Source organism: Pyrus communis, chromosome 16, assembly GCF_041283825.1.
Source record: "Pyrus communis isolate YQ-2024b chromosome 16, ASM4128382v1, whole genome shotgun sequence".
Classification (NCBI taxonomy): Eukaryota; Viridiplantae; Streptophyta; class Magnoliopsida; order Rosales; family Rosaceae; genus Pyrus; species Pyrus communis.
In genome coordinates, this window is record NC_142580.1 from 5,896,655 (window position 1) to 5,922,674 (window position 26,020).

Here is a 26,020-nt window from a genome sequence, read left to right on the forward strand (position 1 = left end):
TGAGCCGAAACCGTTTTAAAAACTTCATATGTCAATTCACGTAGGATTGTATATTGGTTAAAGTTTCTTCCTACTTTCAAATTTGGTTGTGTGGCAATCTACTTAGAATTTGACGTCTTAAATATTAATTTTCACATTGCGGGGTTCTTTAGGTCTAGAATTATTTCTGGTGTGGGCCGGATGATTGGGCTATGACAAAGAGTACAGATATGGGCTGGCTTCAAAATACCACAGTTAGCCCTACGTGAAACGCCTCGCGAATCCTCAATCCTCAGGGTAAAAGCGTAAATCCACACGAATTCCCACCGGATAAATACCCGAAATCCCTACCTCCCCCAATCTTCTGTGCCGCCGAAACCCTAGCTAGGTGAGTGAGAGCAGGAGGCGCAGACAGAGAGAGAGAGAGAGAGAGAGAAATGACGACCCGATTCAAGAAGAACCGCAAGAAGAGAGGCCATGTCAGTGCCGGTCACGGTCGTATTGGCAAGCACCGAAAGCATCCCGGAGGTCGCGGTAACGCCGGAGGCATGCACCACCACCGTATCCTCTTCGACAAGTACCATCCGGGGTATTTCGGCAAAGTCGGTATGAGGTACTTTCACAAGCTTCGTAACAAGTTCTACTGCCCCATCGTGAACGTCGACAAGCTCTGGTCGCTCCTCCCCCAGGAGGCCAAGGACAAGGCCACCAAGGACAACGCGCCGCTCATCGACGTGACCCAGTACGGCTTCTTTAAGGTCCTCGGCAAGGGCGTGTTGCCGCAGAACCAGCCCGTCGTGGTCAAGGCCAAGCTCATCTCCAAGACCGCCGAGAAGAAGATTAAGGAGGCCGGTGGTGCCGTCGTGCTCACCGCTTAGGTTTGGGTTGTTTTGGAATTTTGAGCACTAGGGTTTTCGATTAAAGTTGCTTGTCTTTTGGATTTGGAATTTCTGTTTAGACTGCTGAGCTACAGTTTATGACTTTATGTTATATTTTGGAAGTTTAATTAGCGGATAGTTATATGCATTTCTGCTTTTCAAAATGATTGGTTTTGCTGTGGATGTTTGATTCGACACCACTTGCACTTGTGAAATCGAGTTTCTGCATTTGTGCATTTCGTCTATTTTCGACAACATATGTGCCGGGTGTAGGTCCCAACTGTATCTTGTTAGTCCTCCAATGCACAGGTTGTATGGCCGGAAATGCTTTTTGCCGGTGTGTTTAGGGTAGAGGTCATCCGACTGCTTAACAATTTATGATTGTTTTGCATATTAGACCCTCTTAAGATTCACATTCGTTTGCATTTGTGATGTGTTCTTGGTTGGTTTACAAGTTCAACAGATGTTATAGAGGCAGAGTAAAATTGAATTGATCTTCTGTCCTCCTTGTTAATCCACTCAGTTAAGTATTTAGTAACTATCAAATCAGATGTTCTTACGCACCATATAACTGCATTTATTAGTTCGTTCTGTTAGGCTGTACAAGCATATGATGCGAGCTGTAATAAATAATATATTTTAGTGCTGCTGTTTGGGAGAACAACTTACATGCAACTGGGACGGTGTCCTAATTAGGGCTGAAAAAGAAAAAAACCGAAAAACCTGAACATGACCTGAGCGATACTTAACACGATTTTATTTATCGACTGTTTTCATTGTCGAGTTCCATTGCCATATTAGGATTCACAAGATCTATGTTACTTCTTACAGTATGTAGCCCTCCTTCCTGATAAGACCTAAATCGTTGTTCTTTTCCACATCTGTATGTCCGTCGTTGTTCTGTGAATCTGTATGCCCTCTGTTCTCTTTCGATTCTATTTCCCCTCCCCATTTCCCTATCCTGTCTTCAGCTATAGATGCCTGCAATATTATTACAGATTACGTCTCAGCTTATGTTTTTCTCATTGGACAGACCAGAATATTCGATATCGATCAACCACCACCGTTACCTCTTTGTTCCAGCTGGTTTTACAAATCATCGAAAAAAGGATACCAGTTTGAAGGACAGTCCCCAGCAGCAATCCAATCCAAATACCCTGGAAGTTATCAATATATATTTACTTTACCACTCAAGTAAATATAAAAACTGGAATGGAAGCAGGCGTTGGTTAGGTCAGTGCGAACTCACCTTTGCACCCCCATGAAGCTTGTAACCCATGATTAGGCCCAAGGGAACCCCAAATGCATAGTAGCATATCATGTTCATATAACCCACTACAGCTTGCCATCCTGCTCCAACGGCGACCCCAGAGAGAACGGTTTGAGCGTTGTTTATAACAATACAGGTAGCCAGCAAGGGAGTGAGTTGCTTCACAAGAGCTTTCACCTCCGAATCGCTTGAAAACAAAGACGGATATATGTCCCGGGTGACGATGAGTGCTAGCGAGAGGGCAACGCCGATCAGAAATGAAGTCACCACGGCCACTACTAACGAAAACTTTGCCGTTCTTGGGTGAGATGCGCCTAGTTCATTAGACACTCTCACACTGCAAAGTGTTAAAGATTGCATTTCAGATTAAGATTTTTTATGCTTTTTGAAGTTAGCAAGTTTGATGTATTAGTATGGATGCGGGACTGAACGAGTGACCTTATAGCTGTGTTCATGCCGAAAGCTACCATGAGCGTCCATCCGGATATGCTCACACTGCATAATGAACAGCGCTATATCAAAATGAAATATTTTCCCAAAAAAAAAACCCTGAAGAAATATTGAAAAAAAAAAAAAAGAAATATGTTTATGCACCAAGTACGTTTCGCCACATTTCGGTTGAGCTAGAGTGACTTTTTAATGCCCACAACTGGCTGACTGGGGAGAAAGTGGGATTTGGATTCAGAACTTCATTAGATCTCTCATTTTTTTTTCAAAGATCTCCGATTCTAATTTATTAAATTTGTGGATCAAAATTTCTTTCTAATTGTGAATTATTCAAAATATTTGGAGTGCAGAATTTTTGGAGTTGGTGTTATCTCAAAAGTTTCCAAACATAGTTCAAGACTTCTATATTTTTACCTAGACGTCATGCAAACAAGGCACGACCGTGTGTCTTAAACTGACCCGAACGCGTAACAAAATAGCAGAAGAAGAAACCACTCACCATATGGATAGGCCATCCACAGCAACCTTTGCATTCTTCAGATACCCAGCAAAAAGAACTAGTGCCATAAAGTACCAATATTCCAAACTGCACAAGATTTTAAAAAATAAAATCACATGAGCTTATTCAACTAGCAAAGGCCTTGAATAAAGGTTAAAAGTTAAAATTTGGCAAAATGTTGACTCCAAATTACAGTTAACGTGTAAATCTTAGCCATAATGCTACTTCGATAAGGATCGTAAGCTGTGACTAACAATTTTTATGAGATTGCAGATATAGAATTTAATCAAGTTAGAGAAGTTTTTTTTTTTTTTTTTTTTTTTTTTTTTTTTTTTTGCATTTAAGTCGAATCACCCTCATAGTTCAGCCCATATCATATATTGTGGATAGGATGTTAGCCTTCTACCCATGCGTTTCAAATTTGAAATTTCGTTCGTGAAAATGTTGTAATAGTTTCAACCCTTTCCCCACCCTTAATAATAATAAGTTTATAAAAATATTCTTATTCAAATTAGTTAGAGTAGTGTTTTTTTTTTTTGCACTTAAGTTTGAATCACCCTCCTCATAACTTAGATCAATTTAGTATAGAATATATTTTTCCTCACTTGCCATTATTCACAAAATTAAGTTAACTTTATTTTGGAATTAACTTGGCTCCTCAATGAATGAGGAGTTCCTCCTCAATTCACTATGTAGCCAATTCACGGAACCTCATGCTTATAATCCAAATCGTCCATGTTATAAATCACTACATAAAAATTATCTCTACAAAAAATTAATTAACTATGAGATCGTTTGGTTATCAAATTGTACAAAAACAAATAGACGATGCGTAATAGATGGATTCGGTAAATAAATTACAAACCCTCTATCTGTTTGCTACAATTAATTGACTAAACAACCTTAATTTTAATTGATTTTTTGTTAAAAAATAAGGGAAAACTTGATATAAGTCCAATTTTTTTAACCAATAGTAGGAATAGTCCAATTTATTAAAATAAGTCCAAGTCCTTAAATTTAATTATTTAATTATCAATAATTAGCTATTCAATGATAAAATTTATTATAAAAATCAAATTTATTCCTAATTATCTCTTTGATTATTTCTTTTTTTTTTTAATTTCTTGTTCTTCCTCCTGCTTTAAACCCCATTTATAGATTTTATTTTTAATTTTTATAATCAACCTATATCACAGGTTAATTATTTTTATGTATCTATATGACATATTCTTTTTTATAATCAACATATCACAAATTCATGTCTCTTGCTTGTAGGTATATAATGTTTTTCCTACCTTTTAGTTAGGTTTCATATCTCACTTACAGGTATAATATATATTCATATATTTGTTACTTGAGTTAAGGTACAATGTTTTGTAGATAATTTATGTTAGTATATTAGTTTTTTTTTTTTTTTTGTAAGATATTAATTAGATTTTTTGGAGTTGAAAAATGCATAATATTAGAAGATTTTAATTGATTTTTAATATTTTAAAAAAATATAAAATGAGTATAAAAGAAATAAAAACATGTAATTAGATAATTGGACTCTCCTAAAAACCATCTATGTTTTTGGATCTAGATTTAAAAGCAATAATTTTTATATATTAATTTATAACATAAAAATTCCGATTATAAACACAAAGTTTTAAATAGCCACTAAAAAAAAATTAAGGAGTGACTCCTCCTTAATGTAGACGAGCCAAGCCTTTATCATTATTTTTTTATAAAAAATAATTTAACTCAATATTATGCAATAATCGTAAAAATAATTTAGAATTGAGTTTAGCAAGTCTGTTTGAGTACCAGATCATGATTCCAGAAGCCACAGACAACTTAACAAAACCCGAAAGATTATGAAAGGCCTTCCACGAGAACCCAACCCAAGCTCGACCACATGTCCCAGAAAATATATAAACCAACTGAGCCAAAACTATGAACCACCAGGACGCGTTGAGCACGACGGCGGCGCCCACCAGTCCCCACCCGAGCTTCAACATCAAAAGCCAGCTGAACAACGTGTGCAAGACCAGAGCCACTGCGGATATCGCTGCCATGACCATGATCTTGCTCTGCGACTGCAAGAACTTGGCTAGCGGGAAGTTCATGGCGTAGGCAAACAGTTGTGGTATCATCCATATCGCGAACCGTCCCGCCGCCTTCGATATGTCATCGGGCTGCCCAATCAGTTTGAGTAGTTGTTGTGCAAAGATGTGAAAAAAGGAGAGCAGTACGGCGGTGGCGTTGAGGATCACCCACGACCTCTGCATGTAAATTCCTAACATGTCCAGCCGCCCTGCTCCGAACGCTTGCCCACACAACGTCTCAAGCGCGCTCCCCATGCCCAACTTCAATAATTTTGGATATACAGGTCAACTTTTTTTTCTTTATAAAAAATAGTTGGCGAAACTGAGATATTTTTACGCCATATATTGTAACTTTACAATAATTGAATGTGGTTAATATTTTATCAGCAAATATATGGTCAACAACAAGATAGAAGGAACATACACACACACACACACACACACACACACACACACACATATATATATATATATATATATTTATATATTTGCTGAATATGATTGAAGGGTAGTGGTTGCATGGTGAGCGTACGAACCATAACACCAAATGAGAAGCCGGTTATGACAGAGTTTGCGACGGATACGGTTGCAAGCTCTAAGATGCCCACATGGCCGGCGAAGATCTGTGTGATGGCGGCGATGGAATATTGGCTTAAGGAAGTGAAGATGGCTGGGCCAGCGAGGTACCATAGCGTTTTGGTTTCTCTGTAGAACAAGCGGGAGAAGTCACGGAAGCTGAGGATGGGAGGGATGTCGCCGGCATGCACCACTACCGGATTATCCTCTTGGTCAAGTGCCATCCGGGATGTCGTCGGCATGCAGAGACGTACACCACCACCTGCCTAATATTGTATTATAATATATGCTAACTTTTGTTTGGTATATATGATATTTTTGAGTGGTGCTGCTTAATTAGGGACAATAATTAGACACTGACTAGTTAGTGTATAGTTTTACTGATTACCAATAAATAAAAGACACATGTCAACCAAAACTCTTGCTAAATTTATGACCAAACAAACAACTCTAACATTGCACCCATAACCAAACAGCCAATCTCTCCTCCTAAGACTATGTTGCTGTCTGCCGTAGATCTCGTCCGCAAAAACCTCTCCTCCGCTAAGCCCTCCCCTGCGCCAAAACATCTTCCATCGAACCCAGCCTTGCCCACTCATAATCCAACCCTCTCTTTAGCCATGGAAGGACGTCTGCACCCAGTGGCGAAGCCAGAAATTGACAGGGGGAGGGACGAAGTCTACTGCTGCGTGGAGCAGAACCCACACATCATCGGACCGCAATGAGCTCTGAACCACTAAACCCAATGGCGGATCCAGGATTGTAAGATTGGGTGATCCAAATCTAAAGTTCCAAAAAATTATTAAACGAAAAATAATATTGAAAAAATTAAACAATAAACAACTTTTCATTCACAATCTTCGTACACACAACATTACAAATTACAAAGACTAAATATGTCCCCAACGAGATTTCATACTAAAAAATGCGTCATGATAGATTTATTGTCAACTAGAGCAAAAACATATGTATATGATTGAAATCATGCAATATTGAAATTGAACTATTTGATATGTGGACACTAGAGAGGAGACTAGTGTTGTGCTGGTGGGTGGCCCTCGGTGGGTGGGGTGGGGTGGGGATAAGAAATGGTTCTCTGTTTCAAATTTGAACCGTTTTGTTTTTGTTTTTTCAAAAAAAAAAAACAAAAATTTGTGAAAACTATATATTAAAGAAGTGCACCAAACGTACCGTTTTACTAAAGGATGTTTTCAAACCCAAGCCCTATGTAAAACACACCGTTTTACTTAAATGATAAATAGTCTTCTTCTTCCTTCTTCTGATTTGCAGAATACCAGAACTCTGCAGCCCCGCTCCTCTTATCCTTCACTTTGTGCCCAGACTTGGGTGGTCCCAGGACCACCCAGTTCCCTTAATAGATCCACCCCTGACTGAACCAGTGGGTTTTCCGACGAAAGGAGGAGCGGACTCGGAAATCCAGTCCTGTTTTCCGACGAGGGGAGTGGCGGCCGCCACTCTTTGCCCTCACATGGCTTCGCCACTGTCTGCACCTACCCACTCACAAGTCGCGACTCGCGCCACCTTTCTCTGCTTGTTGCCATAGTTGCACGGGAAAAAAAAAATAAAAATAAAAAGGAGTTTTAATAAAAAGTCCATGGTACTGTTCACTTTAACGAAAAATCATATTTTTACACTAAAAAGTCGATCCTAGTACTATTCACTTTACCTTTTATTTTGTTCTTATCATTAAAACTCAAAGTTTTCAAGCCCTTTTCATTAATTTTCCTTAAAAAAAAAAATAGTGGATTGGGGTTGGGGTCGACGAAGGAAAGAGACAGGAGGAAGAGACATGAATGTTGTCAACGGAGGATTTGTCATCGATTTGGTATCATGGTCTGTTTTTGGAGTTTGAGAAGAACTCCAATGAAGGACATTTGGCCAGGTGGGAGCAAACAGTGAATGGTGCAAGTGACCGGATGGGAGAGGACGGTGGCTGGAGATTTTTTGCGAGAAAGAATATGACGTTTGGTTAGAAAGATAGAGGTGTTTGGCTATGAGTTTAGAGAGTTAAAATGAACAGTTGTCGTTATCTAGTTAGGCCACGTGCAACAATCAGTGTATTGGGTCCTGACTCGTCAGGACCCAAATATTATCCCTTAATTAGCCTGCTTTTGTTTGTTCAACTCTCACTTTCATAGGAGATAAATGATTTTTATCTCCAAAATATAAGGGAAATAATCTATTTAAATTATACTTTGTAAATCATATATTATTTATTTAAATTATGTTTTAAAATTATATGATATTGTTATTGATGATTAAATTATTATTTCTAGGTTAATCAACGTGTTTTTTTATTATTAGCGAGACATTGCATAATTTACAAGAGGAATGCTAGTCGGACTTGTCCAAAAAATGAGTCTAGCCCGACTCTCCCATCACGTGGAGATATTTTTCAATGTGATTGGAACATAGGATGGTACAATCATTAATCTTGCTGTCATGTTATGATTACGCGAATTGAAAGTAAATGTTGTCGACACTTCATTGTTGGATGCAATTTCTTTCTATCATGTATGATTACACAAATTGAAAGTAAAGGTTTTTGGCACATTATTGTTGTATGCAATTTCTAGAGAGAATCAGCAAAATCCCTTGCTAATCACTAATTACGGCTGGACACGTGATTGATGATCAGCAAAGGGTATTGCTAATTCTTTCAGCAGCCAAGTCCCATTCTTTGTGGATGTCCCTACAACTTTTAGAAGACCCGAGTTTCTCAATGGAACTCAAACCTTCAAAAGGATGTTTAGAATATTATCTTAACAAGAGAAATGCGAGGGATAAAAATTAAAAAAAAAAACAAGAGAAATGTTAAGAAGATTATATCAAAGGAACTTTTTGTGAATTTTTTGTCACCTCATAATTTAACGTTAATTTATGTAACAACATTATAAAATATTATGCAAATAACATAAGATAATTGATTCTCTATGAAGAGTTTCATTTTTAAAGATTGTCTTTAGCATTTCTCGTTTAACGTATTTTATTCTCATTAGCAATAAAATTATCAACATTGCCCTCGAGATGCCAAGTGGACCTCAAACTTTCTTCCACTATTCTACATGTATTTTATTATTTCTAAATAGTGCTTATTTTTATGAACACTTAAAAGAAGAGTAACGTTATGAAAATTAAATTTGTAAATAAAATTTGTAAATTAAATGATGTGTTATCAATAGAGATGATCACGTTTATTAATACTTAAATAATAATTCAATTATCCATATATAGGTCATTTAATTTACAAAATTTTATTTATAAATTTAACCTCCTTAACATTATTTTTAAACGAAACTCAATTTCCGAGATATAACGTACAAGTTAATGCCTGAAACTGTAAAATTAACCCGGAAATCTTCCCTCGTGCATCGCTCGCCACTGCTGAATTTAATGGAGTGTCTAAGTGGGTGCAGCGTGAAGACCTGCTCTTGTTTCTTGTGGAAATTATAGTGAGTGGAAGTAGGAATTAAAATATAGTTTTAATGGGTTTTAATTGTGATGTTTTGCTGAAATCAACCCACTCACTCGGCCAGTAATTTCCACCGTACACTCCAATTGCTATCGAAAGGCTTCAAGTCATGGTTGGTGGAATTCCAGGCCAACTAATGGACCGGAATGTGGAAATTTTTTTCAAAGAGAATGGTTGAAGTGACATATTTATCTCCCCATCTGTAATGTCAAATAAATGATATATTGGAAAAAAATATATTATTCCAAAATACGATCAATATAGCAATTTAGATTTGAAAATTCAAGTTTTCAAAAATTATTTATGCAAAGGTTCAAAGTGTACCCCCAATGTTTTTATTTAAGCATTAGTTTAAACTTGAAAAAAATTGAGATTTCACTATAAAATTTATTGGTTATATAAAACGTAGCTCAACTCCTAAGACATGCAATATTCTTTAATTTTCCTATATGGGATTGACACTCCCAACGCACTTCATCACCTATGGGCCACTGAAAATTAACACATGGACAACATGTGTTGTGTGATGTAGTAGCAAGTGTGTTGTTGGCTCTGCTTTAATATTATGAAAAAGTCTACAAAATCAATGAAATATATAGAGAAATAAACTTCTTGTAAACACTTGCAAATGCCCATTATTTTTTGAGAATTGTTATTAGCACTCCAAAAATCTCATTCTACACTCCAAACTTTCTATATTAAGAAAGAAAAATACACTTGTGAAGAGTAAAATGAGATTTTTAGAGTGAGAATAACACTTCCCTATTTTTTTACGTGTAATTTATACGCTCAACACATTACGATAGTTATTGACACTAAGGTATACATCGTATACTTTGTTCTATTACATGCATTTTATGATGAATACCAACCCACTTGGATTTTAAAACCTGTCCACCAAATACAAATAAACTGAATAGCTCATGCAACCTTAGCTTAGCCAAAAATAACCACACACACAACATTATTAAACAATTTCAGAATTATTATTTTTTGGTTGGAATAATATATATATATCTCCAGCCGTGAAACATTGCTAGTTAGTAGTCAAGAAGTCATCTTTATAATTGATCTATTGACGTGTGGGTGTGCCTATGAAGAAATTCTTGAATCCGAACGTTCATATGCGTGCACTAGGCACAAAGAGGTGGTGGGATCAAAATCAAGTCAGGTGGTTTTTGTATCTACTATTACTATCATGAGATTCTGTCTTCTGCACTTAAAAGTTTGTCCAGCTTGTGAATATGAGGTTTCTAAAATTCTTAGTGTACAATATTTGTCATGTCCATAATTTTTAGTGTCATTTGGGGTCAACCAAATAAATTCTGAATAAGCACGCATTTGCTTTGTTGAGTTTGTCTAATCAAGGTTTGAGCAGGAGCCTCACGTATTTATATGTCACTTTCCAATTATTTAGGTTCATTCGAGCATTTAGCAAGGCGCACTAGTGAACTAAAAATGGGCCCAGCCCAGATACTCCATAAAGGCTGAAAGCCCATTTCACTAATCAGCTTAATCAAAACAAAACAACATAAATTAAAAAAAACAAACAAACAACAAAAAATACAAAACAACATAAAATAATGGCTTCTCAACTTCATACCTATAGTTTGATTTTCTACCACTTTTATACTTGTGTTAGGTTTTTCCATTTTTGTCAAAATGATCCATTAATTGATGACATGAAGGAACTTTGACCTATCCTACCTAGGCTTGGCAATTTTTTGTAAGATTCGTTAACCGACATGAAAATAACAACTTTTGGTTCAACCTGTTAACGAGTTGGGTTGTTATCGGGTCAATTGTTAAGAACTTGTTAACATGTCGGGTCGTTATCGGGTCATCTGTTAAGAACCTGATAAAATATCATTTGCCAGACATTAGACATGTTAATTTCTTACATGATCCATTAACCTTACATAAAACGACACGACCCATTAATAAATCAGGTCGTTATAACCTTATTAACAACTTCCTGTGATATCGGGTTTGATATAACATGACCTATTAAGATAACAAACATAACACGAACACGACTATTTTATCAGGCCTAATCCTACCATATCATCAATTAATAAAAAAGCTGACGACCAAACTAAGAAGTGGAATCTCCTATCGCTCCACTCCATAATCAGGCCGATCAAAATTAGTTGCATTCATACATCATACATATGTGTGTTTTCTCCGGCGTTCAAGGTAATATATTTCATATTAATACATATTTTAATTTTGGGATTTTTAGTAAAGTAGATTTTAATTTTAGAAATTTGTAAAAAGCTGGGGACACCACCTGCTTCAGACTAGAATTGACGTTCGATCTATAAAAATGGCTAGCGTCTTGGGGTGGTGGACTGGTGACATCGGACAGGCAATAGGCAAAAATTGGTTAACCAAAACCGACTGAATACCGAAACTTTTTCAGCTTTCCCGAATTTCCCTTAACCGAAAAAATCGGTTCGATTTTTCGATTATTTTTTCCCTTTACCGAAATTATTAGTTCGATTTTTTTTGGATTAAGTCCCTCACACAATTTCATGTGGACAAAACACATGCTATGCTTGGGCTATCGCCATATTGGCGCCCCAGTTCATCCAAAGACATAAAACTGTAAGGAATATTAACATAAGATTTCATTTATCAACTGTTTTCATTGTCGACTTCCATTGACATATAGGATTCACAGAATCACAACCTCTCCCCATTTGTAGCCCTCCTTCTTGATAAGACCTAAATCAACCTTTACTCTAACACTCTTTGAGTTCAATCTTTCTTTATACTGCATGAGGCTGGCATATACGTAACTCGATTTTATTTATAACTCAATCTCTGGGAAGTACTCTCTTGTCTTTCCTCATGATTGAGCGAGTGATCCTTATCAATTTCTGAATGTTGTTTGATCTTCTAACTTCAATTTTCTATGCCGTTTTCTTTCAAATCTGTATGGTCTCCGTTCTTATCCAAATCTTTATGACCACCGTTGTTGTTTTGTGAATCTGTATAGCCTCCTCTGTTCTCTTTCGATTCTATTTGCCCTCCCCATTTCCTTATCCTGTCTTCAGCTATGGATGCCTGCAATATTATTACAGATTACGTCTCAGCTTATGTTTTTATTATTGGACAGACCAGAATATTCGATATCGATCAACCACCACCGCTACCTCTTTGTTCCAGCTGGTTTTACAAATCATCGAAAAAAGGATACCAGTTTGAAGGACTGTCCCCAACAGCATTCCGGTCCAAATACCCTGGAAATGATCAATATATATTTACTTTACCACTTGAAATATAAAAACTAGAACGGAAGCAGCTGTTGGTTAGGTCATTTTGCGAAAGCTCACCTTCGAACCCCCGTGAAGCTTGTAACCCATGATTAGGCCCAAGGGAACCCCAAATGCATAGTAGCATACTATGTTCACATAACCCACTACAGCTTGCCACCCTGCTCCAATGGCGACCCCGGAGAGAACTGGTTGAATGCTGTTTATAACAATGCACGTCGCCAGCAATGGGGTGAGATGCTTCACGAGAGCTTTCACCTCCGGATCGCTTGAAAACAAAGACGGATATATGTCCCGGGTGATGATGAGTGCTAGTGAGAGAGCAACGCCGAGCAAAAACGAAGTCACCACGGCCACTACTAACGAGAACTTTGCCGTTCTTGGGTGAGCTGCGCCTAGTTCATTAGACACTCTCACACTACAAAGTGATAAAGGTTGCATTTCATATTAAGATTTTTTATGTTTCTTCTGAAGTTAGGAAGATCGGTTTGATATGTATTAGTATGGATGTGGGACTGAACGACTGACCTTATAGCTGTGGTCATGCCAAGAGCTGCCATGAGCGTCCATCCGAATATGTTCAAACTGCATAATTAATGAACAGCGCATATACCAAAAACAAACATTTGGCCAGGAAAAAAAAAAAAAAAAAAACCTGAAGAAATATTAAAACAAAAAAGAAATATGTTTATGCACCAAGTACGTTTCACCACATTTCGGTTGAGCCAATGTAACTTTTTAGCGCTCCCGACTCGCTGATTGGGCTAGGGAAAGAGGATTCGGATTCAGAACTTCTTTAGATCTCTCATTTTCTTGGATATGCACTTGCTTAAAGAATTTACATAATGCTTACAATATGCAGGTCCTAATTGGGATTTTTGCTGGTGATTGATCCATCTATTTCTAAGAGTCCCGGTACGGGGTGATTTCAAAATGATGGAATCGAGAGCATGATCTCCGATTCTAATCTGTTAAATTTCTGAAACAAAATTTCTTTCTAATTGTGAATTAATCAAAATGTTTGGAGTTCTCGGAATTTTTGGAGTTGGTGTTATCTCAAAAGTTTCAAAACATAGTTCAAGATTTCTATATTTTTACCCTATATGCCATGCAAACAAGGCTTGCCAATGTGTCTTAAAACTAACCCGAATGCGTAACAAAATAGCAGAAGAAAAAACCACTCACCATATGGACATGCCATCCACAGAAACCCTTGCATTCTTCAGATACCCAGCAAAAAGAACTAGTGCCATAAAGTACCAACATTCCAAACTGCACAAGATTTAACAAAATAAAATCAAATGAGCTTATTCAATTTGTAAAACCCTTGAATATAAATTATACCACAAATTATTGCTTTTAGGGTTGATTACATATATAATATAGTATCATGAATAAAATTTGTGCAAAAAAGTTTTACATTATTCCTGAAAGAGCATTTAACTTTGGAAATAATATTTTGCATACAAATAATGGAAATAACATTTCTTTACAAAACAAAAAGAGCAATTGGACAAGAATCGATATTCAATGTTTTTGATATATACCTCTATATATATACATATACATATACATATATACACACACACACACTATGTTCAATGTAATACCAAAAAGAGAAAGGTCAATTTGACACTAAACACGTATAGCTTAGCCATAATGCTACGTCAATCATGATCTCAACCTTTGACTAACAACTTTATATGAGATTTGCAAACGTAAGCATAATAGAGTTAGTTAGAGAGAAATGCATATTTTTTGCATTTAAATTCGAATCATCCTTGTAGTAACAAAAATTTATTACGAATTGTCTATTTATTTGCTATAATTAATTTATTAAACAATTTTTGTTTTAATTGATTTTTTGTATAAATAATTTTTACATAATGATTTATAATATGAACAATTTTGATCATAAACATGAAGTTCTGGGAATCTGCCACTAAGTAAATTGAGGAGGAACTCCTCCTCAACCTTCAGGAACCACACCTTTCTCCTTTATTTTTTATGAAAAATTAATATGTCTCAGCATTTTGAAATAACTGTCAAAAATAATTTAGAATTGAGTTTAGCTAGTCTACCAGAGCATGATTCCAGAAGCCATAGACAACTTAACAAAATCCCAAAGATTATGAAAGGCCTTCAACGAGAACCCAACCCAAGCTCGACCACATGTCCCAGAAAATATATAAATCAACTGAGCCAAAACTATGAACCACCAGGACGCGTTGAGCACGACGGCGGCGCCCACCAGTCCCCACCCGAGTTTGAACATCAAAAGCCAGCTGAACAACGTGTGCAAGACCAAAGCCCCTGCGGATATCGCTGCCATGACCATGATCTTGCTCTGCGACTGCAAGAACTTGGCTAGCGGGAAGTTCATGGCGTAGGCGAACAGTTGTGGTATCATCCATATCGCGAACTGTCCCGCCGCCTTCGATATGTCGTCGGTCTGCCCTATCATTTTGAGTAGTTGCTCTGCAAAAATGTAAAGAAAGGAGAGCAGTACGGCGGTGGCGTTGAGGATCACCCACGACCTCTGCATGTAGATTCCTAACATGTCCAGCTGCCCTGCTCCGAACGCTTGCCCGCACAACGTCTCAAGCGCACTCCCCATGCCATACTTCAATAAAATTTCAATATACAAGTCAATATGTTTTTTAATAAAAAATAGATGAGATAATTTTACACGACGGTAATCGTAGGGAGACCTTTAAAATCAAATGAATGATTGTTGATGATTATATTAGTACTTAACTATTGATTAACGCGTTTATTTTCTATTAGTGACACCTAATTTGGTTTAAAAATTTGGTCTCCTTAGCAGTATCCTAATGTTATATTGTAAATTTATCATAATTGGTATGTGATTAGTATTTTATAAGTATATATTCAACAAAATAGAAGAAATATGAGAATTGTCATTAGCATTTTAAAAATCTCATTCTACACAATCTACAAGTGTATTTTTTTTAATCATAGAAAGTATGAAGGGCAAAATAAATTTTTTTGAATGCCCAATAAATATAAAATAAATTTTTTGAAGTGTTAATAACAATTCCAAATATATATATATATATATATACACACATTGAATATGGTGTAATGGATGCATGGTGAGGGTAAGAACCATAAAACCGAAAGAGAAACCGGCTATGACAGAGTTTTCGACAGATACGGTGGCAAGCTCTAAGGTGCCCACATGGCCGGCAAAGATCTGTGTGATGGCGCCGATGGAATATTGGCTAAAGGAAGTGAAGATGGCTGGGCCAGCGAGGTACCATAGCTTTTTGGTTTCTTTGTAGAACTGGTGGGAGAAGCCGCGGAAGCTGACGATGGGAGGGATGTCGCCGGCATGCACCACCACCAGATCATCCTCTTGGACAATTGCCATCGGGGATGTGGTCGGCAAGCACAGACACCACCACCTGCCTGATATCATATTATAATATATGCTAGCTTTAGCTCTATATATATTGTTGGAATCAAATTCGGCATCCCACATATATATAATATCTTCGAGTAATGTTGCTTAGTCTTAATCACTGATGGAGCCAAAGCTAAACCGTAAGTTTTAGGAAATGATTTCGTAGAAGAATAATGCTTGTGGCCCTCCATAAGACATAAAAGGTTGGGGTTATGTACTCTTCGTCTTTGGTTTACATCTCTATACAATACAGGCGCTTGTGGGCATTAGAAACGTGAACTTAATTACGTGTCTGAAAGAAATGAAATTCATTGCTTGTAACTTTTCTTTCTTGTGTTTAATCCAATATGAAGTGTTTTTTTTTTTCGTTTGCATAAGATATGTGAGTTTGTGAAAGATGTTTACATTAAAAATTTTGGAAGGCAGATTGGTGGCATCACTTTTTATATAATATTTTTTACGCATATTTTTGTGGGGTCCAATTAGTACTTTATTTAAGGGTTCAAACCTTCTACCTTTTAGATATTCTTTTAAAGATCGTGTCTACCAAAATCATTCAAATATAAAATTGTATAACCATTGGATTAAGGGCTTATTATTTCTTTGTAAAATCGTATTTGCCCATTTTCTTCACTATAAAATGTCTAAATGGTTTTGGATTTGTCTAATTTTCGGATGATTTATAAATGATGTTCTAAAAGATAGACAGTTCGGATCATTAAATATATTACGGAATGAACTCCAAACGTGTGAAAAAAATTGGTGCCATAGATTCGCCTCCAAACTTTGGTTAATTTCAGATGCAATCTTTATTTTGGTACATGATTAAACATATAATCATTTTCTGTCTTTCAAATTTTTACCATACATTTTTAAGGTTAATGATTTGTTTTTTGTTTCTATGTTGGCCCTCCCACACATAAATTCATGACTCCTCTCCTTCCTTGAGACTTGGAAGCCTCTCACTCAAATATAGCCCAGATGGTCATAGTAAGGAAAAATCAACAACCACAAACAACTAGATTTAGTCAAGTCCGGTAGTGTTTTTAGTTGGTTATTAGACAATGTTAGAGTTTGACTCTCATAAATGAGATAACCAAATATGCATTTGTTTGTAATTAAGTCTGTTATATAGAACAACAAGAAGTAGGGTTTGGAATAATTGAATTATGACAAGTTCTGGCATAGATCGGCCAATGTAATACAAATGCTAGATGCTGCTGGGGGATCATATTCTCTCTATTAGCCCTTATGGTTAGAGGGAATCATATACTCTGTCATTCTATTTGCATTTGTGGAGCATGTAGTGCGCAGAAGATCAGATGCTCTATTGAAATTTGAAAATCTGTCAGGGCCAAGTGGTTTTGAAAGTAATCTATTTGTTTGTATGACCCATCTGTTCTAAAAACTTATGCCTAGCGTCGTCTAGGTTTTGCTTAAGTGCTAGATAGTTGATCACTGCCTCGATTAGTTCTTAAGCGTTTGAAATTAAGAAAGTGCGATCAGACCCACTTAGACATTCGCCTAGCCTGCATGGGCACCCACTTAACCCGCCTAAACCCGCATAGGTTGTGACTATCAGTTAGACAAAAATCTTTAACTTTTGTATTTTATTTTGTCAATTATAAAATGTAAGACTCCTGTTAGATATTTGGATGAACACTCATTATACGATTGTACCCCGTGTTTTCAATATGTTCTAACACTTTATAATATATATATCATTTTATTTTGCAATTTATATGTATCATAATACAATTATGTGTTTTTTAAATATAAATAGGTACTTATACATATATCTATATATATACATACATACATACATACATATATATAATAAATTTATTTAAATTTCATCTAGTCCGTCTAAATCCTACCTAAACGATAAGTCTTAATTCGTCATTCGATTAGCACCTAACGTCTTTTAAAATCTTATTAAAATTACAAAAGACCATGCAGAAACGAAAAATATTGTCAAAAAAATCACTCCCCACTTTCAAAATTTCAGCTCTCGAAGACTATGATGATGTATTTTTCGTTGAACTGGTTAAAATTGACGTGTGCCTGCACTGGGACTGTCTTGTTTGTTTGTCCCCGTTAACTATTTTAGGACCATCTGGATCTGGGTGGGAAGACAACACGGAGCTAGTTCCACAGCTTTCTTTTGATTTGATCGATTTGGCTGCTAGATTATGAGTGGCCACTTTCTCCAATGTCCTAGATGATTTGATCGATATACACATCATTGCTGTTCGTACTTTTAACAGCAGCTGACAATCAATGATATCCCAGAATACTAACTCTGTCATGTAAAATGATTTATATGAAACATCTTAACGTTATTTATGATTAGTATTTAAAATATCGATATCGGCAAAAGAATCAATATACAAATTTATAGAAATATCGACAAATATATCAAAATATCGATATTGGTTGATTTCGATAGAAATAATGATAATTTAAAAATAAATAAAAAAACTTTAGGATTCCAAAACATTGATTTGGACAAAATATAAGAATTTCGTCGATATTTAACAGATACGTCATAAATATCGATGATATCTATCGATTTTAACCTAAACTTAAGAGTTTATGCGATATAAGATGAAGTTTAAACTTTACCCCCCATTTTCATATATTTCTTTGATTTTTTTATATTTTCATGAAAATATCGTATCAAAAAAATTTAAAACATAGGCGTATGATATTCTAATTCAATGGTATAATATTATATAATGATGGGATCAAAATACGAGAAGTCAGGTGATTTTTTAATGTACTAACACAATCACAAGATTCGTTTGCACTTAAAAATTTGTTCATCTTGTAAATGTATGGTGTGTCTTAAATTCTAAATGTACAATAATTGTCACGCCCATAATTTTTCATGTCACTTGGGGCGAATCCAAATCAAATCTGAACAAGCACGTAACACGTACGCTGTCATTTGCTTTTTTTTTTTTGTTAAGTTTGTGTAATCGGTGTTCAGCTGGAACCTCATTTGAGCATTCAGCAAGGCACGCTAGTGAACATAAAAATAGGCCCAGCCCAGATACATCATACAGAAAAGGCTGAAAGCCCATTTCACTAATCAGCTTAATTAAAACAAAACAACATAAAATAATGGCGTCTCGCATTCATACCTTTAGTTTGATTTTCTTCCACTGTACGTTATCCTTGTGTTAGGTTTTTCGTCAAGTAATTATGTCAGAATATACTTGCTTATTTTTTGGAACTGCACCATTGGATTGTCTCACATCAGCATGTCATGTTGGTTCGTTTTCTCTTTTTATTTCTGGTTGGCAGTGGAATTTCCGAGTTGGTTTTACCTCCAAGTAAGGCTCGGTTATCTATTCCGTCGCATATATTGACGGTAAGTCGAGGCCGGAGGTTGCGATCGTTTAGGCTATATCAAGTACTTTGATGCGAACTTTACAAATTTCACCGCAGGTGTTGAAACAATTGAAAATTGTGTTTGCTTGCATGAGGAGGATCACGGAATCTTATGGAAGCATCAGGATTGGAGAAAAGGTTTATAGCAGAAGTTAGACGATCTGTGTGCTTCTTCTCCAGTTGACCTACCTGTAAGAATCCTATGTGGACTCAACTAGTTAGGATAAAGGAGAAGTAATAGGTTGGTAATACAAATCAAATAGAGTTTGAATACGTGTAAAGCTATATCCTATAATTGAGGAATACACTTCCAACGTGCGTTTGAAAATAAGCACTAATCACAACTGCTCCATACACGGTTGGGATTGGGTGCAACGGGTGAATAACCAACCTCCTACGATAGATGGAAGTTGGCTACCATTGCATCTATATAAAATGAATTCCCTGCTCATAGAGAAAGTGTTCTACGTTCAAGGGGTCTATCACCATTAGAATATAAAGGTCTCTAAGTGAGTAGAAGAGTTCTTTGACAACCACGATGGCTTCGACAGTTATGCTGCACAAGTGCGTTCTCCTGAAACTACTGATATGGTGCTACTATGGCTGCTTCGACAGGTTTGTCTTCGACCCTTATGTCTGATTGTGGTCTAGGGTTAATGTTAGAATAAGATTTGTTCCAACACTACCCTACTCCCTTTCTTTTGGGTATGATTTTGTTGCTTGAGATGAGCAAATAAAGTGATGGTGATGCTTATCGACTTTCTCGTTCTGTAGGATGGGCATATTGAAGCTGAGGTGAAACTTACAGGAATACTAAGCGTAGGTGCACTGCAACCAGGAGAAACCCGAAAGTATGGTACAACTATTGCACCCTGACTTATCTGCACCCGTGCATCAGCACTTTCGTTGTTTATATCGATAGCTATTGCAAGCGATTCGAGGGATCAAATAGCCTTGCCTTGCTGTGATTCGAATTCCAGTGTTTGTTCGCTTAAGACTTCTATGATCTGATTGATGCCCAAATGGTACATGTATGTATTTGGAGTGACACGCATTCCTCGACCGGAAGACTGGCTTTACACTCATGGTACGCAATTTATTGTTTTTGTTCAACTTCTTCGTAATCTTCGTAATTGTTGACTTGTCTTTATATTTTGTTACCTTATACCTCTTTCCTAGGACAGTTATATTCAACATATGATGCTGTCGACTAGGGCTGGAATTTTATGAACCGCATGCCAAAACCGAATTAACCGAAACCGAAATTACTGGAACCGACAATTATCGAACTTTTCAGTTCGGCTTTACCAAACCGAACCAAAATTTATTATTATTAAAAATATATAATATATTAGTGTATTTTATTGGGATAATTGGTTGATAAAGACAAATTCATTCAGTCATTCTCCCTCTTTCCTCTCGACTCATTCTCTATGTCTCCCCCTCGACTCATTCCCTCTCCCTCTCGTCTCATTAACTAGTTGCTTTTTGTTTCAACTTTCAACTTGAACTCAACTTATTGTGCCATTTAAATTTTGAAGTTACATAAAATTTCATACTCAAATGAGTCAAATCCAAAACTCACATAAAAATTACACCAAATGGTCACTTAAATATGGGCTAAAATTGGGAGAGCCCCAAAGATTTGGCCTAACAAACAAAATCCAATCCAAAATTTCGGTTTATTTTGGATTTGATTTTTTAATTAATTGAAATTTCGATTCGATTTTTTGTTTGGCATTTTCAGTTTGGTTACCAAGCCGAAACCAACTCTACTATCGATAGTGTAAAACTTGAAATCAGTACTTAATGGGATCAAAGGCATATATATTTGCATGAATTTGCACCTCTGATACTTCTGAGCTGCTACCTCCAAAGTGTACACGGAGATTTGATAAAAGGTTCATGATTCTGATTGACCTTATTATTTGTAATGCAGCCGCGCGGTGGATGTCCCTCCGAGCACATGCGATTTGGACCTCAAGGACAATGGGATGGCCGCAAAACCTATTCAGAACGGGTTACTCGCCAAGCTCTGTAAGGACGACGTACCTACGAATCAAAGGAAGAGATTCTACGTACCCATCCGTATTCAAATAATGGCTTTTTAAGCTGTTCATATATTTGGCACTTAGTACTACAGTTTAGTGGTATTCCTTTTTACTTGTAAGTGAGGTTTTAACCACATTATTATGGTTAACGTAGTGTTAAACTTAGCTCATTCCCCTACCCTCTAGTGTAGATAATATCATTTGTTCAAAAAAAAAAAACAAATCTATATACGATTTTAATATAATGTGGCGTGGTTATGAGCACCTAATTATTTTAAAGGTAGACGATGATCCGCTAATCATAAACGTCTTTGTCGCTTTATTTTTTTAACAAACAATATTATCTATACAAAAGGAGAGGGATGAGCTAAACCTAACAAGATGCTAGCAATAATATGGTTCAACTTCGTTTATATCGCCCCTTAAATACATAATGTGGTGCTCGAAATACGGGGTTGACTTTCAGAAAAAATCTAATCAAATACTAGAACACAAAACAATATTTATTATATATTTCATCAAATCAAATAAAACATTATTAAATGAATTTGATTGCATAAAGTTTTCCTTTCAATTAAGGAAGTTTTAACTAAATATTTCCGATACTGTTCATTTCTAATGAAAAATCATATTTTTACATTTTTATGGTACTATTCACCACATCTTTACTGATTAAAATTAAATTTTTTTTTAACTTTTCGTTAGTTTTTCTTTTAATTAACTCATCGCCATGTATATTTTTTTATTGATATATTGGCAACTTTAGCATTTTAAGTAGTTGACTCAGTTCAAAGAATGAATTCAGCGTGAGGAGAAATGGAGAGTCTCGAAATGGAAATTGAAGTCAACAGTTTAAAAAATCTCCTAATCCACGCTCCAAACTCCGCGTTTACTAAACACTCCCCACTCCAACTGGACCCCACACGCTTCATTGAAAATGTAAATTAAAACATAAAAAGTACAAAGCAATGTAACAAACGGTTACAGAAAAGACTAACTGACTCGGCTCACCCCGAATTTCCAATCCACGCGCCTTTCCGGGGAGTGGATATACACTCCCACCAAAAAAAAAAAAAAAAGAGAATTTCATCGGTATAGAGCAGTCATCAAACCCGCACGCAAACACGCCAAGGAGAATAAAACGGACAAAAAATCCTTACCCTTTTACTTCCCACGCTTTTTTAACTCGTCCGCTGACTCGTCGTCGACTCAGTTGACTCGGCCTCAGAAAAACAAAAACAGTAGAAATCCAAGTGGGCGATGGCTTCGGAGGAGAGGCGAATCGATGACGAATTGTCGTACCCGATTCTGCTGTCGGAGCGGGTTCGGACCGCCGTCGACGAGGCAAAGTCGTTCAAGCTGGAGTGCTCCGAGGTCGGGAAGCAGGTGGATCGCCTCTCGCAAAATCTCCGAACCGTGGTCCGGTTCGCGACGTCGGCGCCGGTTCTGTACGAGCGTCCGATTCGGTGCGTCGTCGCCGAGGTGTCGAAGAATTTGGAGCGGGCCCTAACCCTGGTGCGCAAGTGCAAGCGCCGGAGCGTCCTACGACGTGTCGTTACGATCACGAGGGCCACCGACTTCCGGAAGCTCTTCAACTTCCTCGAGTCCTCCGTCGGCGACATGAAGTGGCTGCTGAGCATACTCGACCCAGACACCGCGGGCAACAACGGAATTGAACTCTCCCTGGCCCCGATTGCCAGCAACGACCCGATTCTCTCGTGGGTCTGGTCATTCATCGCCACCGTCCAAATGGGTCAGCTGCCGTTTCGTATCGAGGCCGCCAACGAGCTCGCCTCGCTGGCGGAGGACAACGACAGGAACAAGAAGATTATCGTCGACGAAGGCGGAGTCTCGCCGCTGCTGAAACTGTTGAAAGAGGGCTCGTCGCCGGATGCCCAAATTGCAGCGGCTATGGCGCTGTATAATCTGGCGTGTGATCAGGAGAAGGTGAGGACTATTGTGAACGAGGTTGGGGTGCCCATTATTGTGCAAGTTCTGGGTGACTCGCCGATGAGGGTTCAGAGCCGGGTGGCGACCCTGGTGGCGCGAATGGCGGAGCATGACAGCATTGCCCAGGAGGATTTTGCCAGAGAGAATGTGATCAGGCCGCTGGTGACGCTGCTGTCGTTCGAGACGTTCGGGGAGGATCAGAATAATCGTCAATTGGGTAAGCAAAGCATTCACTCTCTGATTCAGATTAGTAAGGAAATGGAGAAGAGCACATTAGCAAAACCGAAACCGAGTAGCAGTAGCAGTAGTCGTGACTGTAATTATTCAAATACGTATTCAAGTTCTTCGTATTCTTATTATTCGGAGGGTAGTAGTCAAGGCGGGCATTATAGGAAGGAGAGGGAGAATGAGAAGCCCAACGTAAAGCTTCAGCTGAAAGTTAGCTGTGCCGACGCGTTGTGGATGCTTGCTAGAGGCAGTGTTTTGAATAGTAGGAGGATAACCGAGACCAAAGGTCTGCTTTGTTTGGCCAAGTTGGTGGAGAAGGAGCAGGGCGAGTTGCAATACAACTGTTTGATGACTATAATGGAGATATCAGCCGCAGCTGAATCCGATGCCGACCTTAGACGAGCTGCATTCAAGACCAATTCGCCGGCTGCCAAGGCAGTTGTGGATCAGCTCTTGAGACTGATCAAAGAGGTGGATAGCCCAACATTGCAAATACCTGCCATTAAATCGATTGGTTCGTTGGCCAGGACATTCCCTGCTCGAGAGACCTGGGTCATTGGTCCGCTAGTGACTCAACTTAGTCACAAAGATCTAGACATGGCTACGGAAGCAGCAATTTCACTCGGGAAGTTTGCTTGTCCCGATAATTTTATCTGTATGGAGCATTCGAAGACAATAATTGAGTTCAATGCTATTCTGCCTCTGATGAAACTGCTTAGAGGCAACGAGCACTCGCAGCTACACGGGTTGGTTCTCCTTTGCTACCTTGCATTACACTCTGGCAATACCAACTCTTTGGAACCGACTAGGGTGTTGACTGCCCTTGAAGGGGCCGAGCGCAGTGTACTGCCCCAACATCCCGAGTTGAGAGAGTTGGTGTCCAAGGCGATATATCACCTCAATCTGTACCACACTGGAGGTCACTCGCAAATGTTGACATTTGTGCCGTGAGTACAAATTCTCGAAGGTAGAAGACCGATACCTTTTTTGCGTGATATGATCGTGCTGTGCAGTGGTAGTAGGATCATCAGTTTGATACTTTTCGAATGGAAGGAACACAGGGCTCACAGAAAGATCGTTGAATTTTAAGATAAAAAGTGCAAATAGTAAATGCAGGGATGCAAATGCAATAGTTTGATAGTGTAAATTGGTTCAAATTACTTATTAGTTTTTTAACATTATAGTGGATGTGGATGACTTGTTTATATGAAAAAGGGTTTAGGGTTTAGGGTCCTCTCTATTTTATCTCTCAGAGTTTCGACGTGCTTGAAACTATGGATTGTCACATCCCGGCCCGGGGCGGATCACTTCCCGGGCCCGCTCCACCACCGTAGCACGATATTGTCCGCTTTGGGCTTACCATTCCCTCACGGTTTTGTTTTTGGGAACTCACGAGCAACTTCCCAGTGGGTCACCCATCATGGGATTGCTCTAGCCCTCTTCTCGCTTAACTTCGGAGTTCCTACGGAACCCGAAGCCAGTGAGCTCCCAAAAAGCCTCATGCTAGGTAGGGATGGAATATACATTTAAGGATCACTCTCCTGGACGGTGTGGGATGTCACATGGATGGTGTTCTTGATGCACCGGAATCTGGCCGTTCAAAATTAGTGAATCGGCAAATTGGGCATTGGAACTCCGTGATCATGTTGATCGCACAGAGTGTTCGAGTTATTCTAGCCAGATAGTCATGCCAAAATTCCCCTCGTGAACAAGTCAATTGTTCAATGTGTAGGGTTCGAATCCGGATATAGAACAATGGCCCACAGTTGCTTGGGTCTGTTATGCATAATCATCGGCCTCATGGTCTGTCGTCCCCGGAACAAACTGGCATGATAAGCACAGAGCAATTTGAACCATACAACATGAGCATTCTTTTGCCCCTCACAAAATAAGAGCCAAATTTTGAGGTCAACTCTAATTTACTTGCAACTATCTCATACAAACAAAAATACCAAATAATGGTTTACATTTTCAGTAGGAATTCGACTTAACCCAAACTATTTTGGGGCATCTACGGATTGGTCCAGGATTAATCCTTATTTTTTTATTTTACTAAAAAAATGGAAATCGACTATGGGCCAATACGTAGTGCACTCTAACGATTGGTGGGTTGGTGACTATTTGAGGTTGGGCTTGAGTTCAAGCAGGCCCACAGTGTTTGAAATGCACATCTTGGAATAAGCCCACTTAGCCACTATCCTAATCCTACTTTTCCAATTAGGGTTTTATTTTTGTTTTGGAACAATTTTCTTTTGGCAATTAGCATGAATGATCATTTCTTGACATTTGATTGTAGAAATGATCATTATTTAATAACGATCACATGATGATGACACAACGATACATGATTATTTCTGCAAAAGTGATAATTCTTACTATTGCCATTTTCTTTTTATAGCATTAGAGGAAGAAATTGAACTTGAGACTTCTTTCATCATAGTGAGGAACACTAGATTAAAAC

General features: G+C 37.8%; 4 protein-coding genes across 6 annotated transcripts; 2 read left to right on the forward strand and 2 right to left on the reverse strand.

Annotated features, from left to right (window-relative positions):
• Positions 1-326: 326 nt before the first annotated feature.
• On the forward strand, positions 327-1,005 carry LOC137730734 (large ribosomal subunit protein uL15x). The gene has a single exon (XM_068469692.2). It carries the CDS (start codon positions 417-419, stop codon positions 855-857), a length of 441 nt encoding a protein of 146 aa, XP_068325793.1. The 5' UTR covers positions 327-416; the 3' UTR covers positions 858-1,005.
• Positions 1,006-1,471: 466 nt separating this feature from the next.
• Positions 1,472-7,259, reverse strand: LOC137731422 (protein DETOXIFICATION 29). Its single transcript, XM_088687933.1, has 7 exons — positions 5,697-7,259; positions 4,880-5,421; positions 3,074-3,160; positions 2,566-2,622; positions 2,107-2,464; positions 1,928-2,014; positions 1,472-1,838 (listed from the first exon to the last, which is right to left on the reverse strand). The coding sequence occupies exons 1-7, from the start codon at positions 5,976-5,978 to the stop codon at positions 1,683-1,685; spliced, it is 1,569 nt and encodes a 522-aa protein (XP_088544059.1). The 5' UTR covers positions 5,979-7,259; the 3' UTR covers positions 1,472-1,682.
• A 4,576-nt stretch (positions 7,260-11,835) lies between these two features.
• LOC137732439 (protein DETOXIFICATION 29-like) lies at positions 11,836-16,253 on the reverse strand. 3 transcript variants are annotated; one of them, XM_088687930.1, is made up of 7 exons: positions 15,638-16,253; positions 14,589-15,130; positions 13,693-13,779; positions 13,036-13,092; positions 12,568-12,925; positions 12,388-12,474; positions 11,836-12,298 (listed from the first exon to the last, which is right to left on the reverse strand). In XM_088687930.1, the coding sequence occupies exons 1-7, from the start codon at positions 16,010-16,012 to the stop codon at positions 12,137-12,139; spliced, it is 1,668 nt and encodes a 555-aa protein (XP_088544056.1). In that variant the 5' UTR covers positions 16,013-16,253; the 3' UTR covers positions 11,836-12,136. The 3 variants fall into 3 exon arrangements, with proteins under 3 accessions (XP_088544056.1, XP_068327847.2, XP_088544058.1); XM_068471746.2 differs by having other exon boundaries at positions 15,686-16,063; XM_088687932.1 differs by having other exon boundaries at positions 15,598-15,723.
• A 6,229-nt stretch (positions 16,254-22,482) lies between these two features.
• On the forward strand, positions 22,483-24,787 carry LOC137731962 (uncharacterized). The gene has a single exon (XM_068471232.2). It carries the CDS (start codon positions 22,642-22,644, stop codon positions 24,508-24,510), a length of 1,869 nt encoding a protein of 622 aa, XP_068327333.2. The 5' UTR covers positions 22,483-22,641; the 3' UTR covers positions 24,511-24,787.
• The last annotated feature ends 1,233 nt before the right edge of the window (positions 24,788-26,020 follow it).

Bases quoted from the DNA above. Each gene is read 5' to 3' on its own strand.
- LOC137730734 (XM_068469692.2), top strand. From the start codon at position 417: ATGACGACCCGATTCAAGAAGAACCGCAAGAAGAGAGGCCATGTCAGT.
- LOC137731422 (XM_088687933.1), bottom strand. From the start codon at position 5,978: ATGCCGACGACATCCCGGATGGCACTTGACCAAGAGGATAATCCGGTA. The intron at 5,422-5,696 runs GTTCGTACGCTC...AAATTATTGAAG, and splicing joins GCTTCTCATTTGGTGTTATG to TTGGGCATGGGGAGCGCGCT. The intron at 2,465-2,565 runs GTCACTCGTTCA...AACACTTTGCAG, and splicing joins GGCATGAACACAGCTATAAG to TGTGAGAGTGTCTAATGAAC.
- LOC137732439 (XM_088687930.1), bottom strand. From the start codon at position 16,012: ATGTGGGATGCCGAATTTGATTCCAACAATATATATAGAGCTAAAGCT. The intron at 12,926-13,035 runs GTCAGTCGTTCA...ATCACTTTGTAG, and splicing joins GGCATGACCACAGCTATAAG to TGTGAGAGTGTCTAATGAAC. The intron at 12,299-12,387 runs GTAGCGGTGGTG...ATAATATTGCAG, and splicing joins AAACCAGCTGGAACAAAGAG to GCATCCATAGCTGAAGACAG.
- LOC137731962 (XM_068471232.2), top strand. From the start codon at position 22,642: ATGGCTTCGGAGGAGAGGCGAATCGATGACGAATTGTCGTACCCGATT.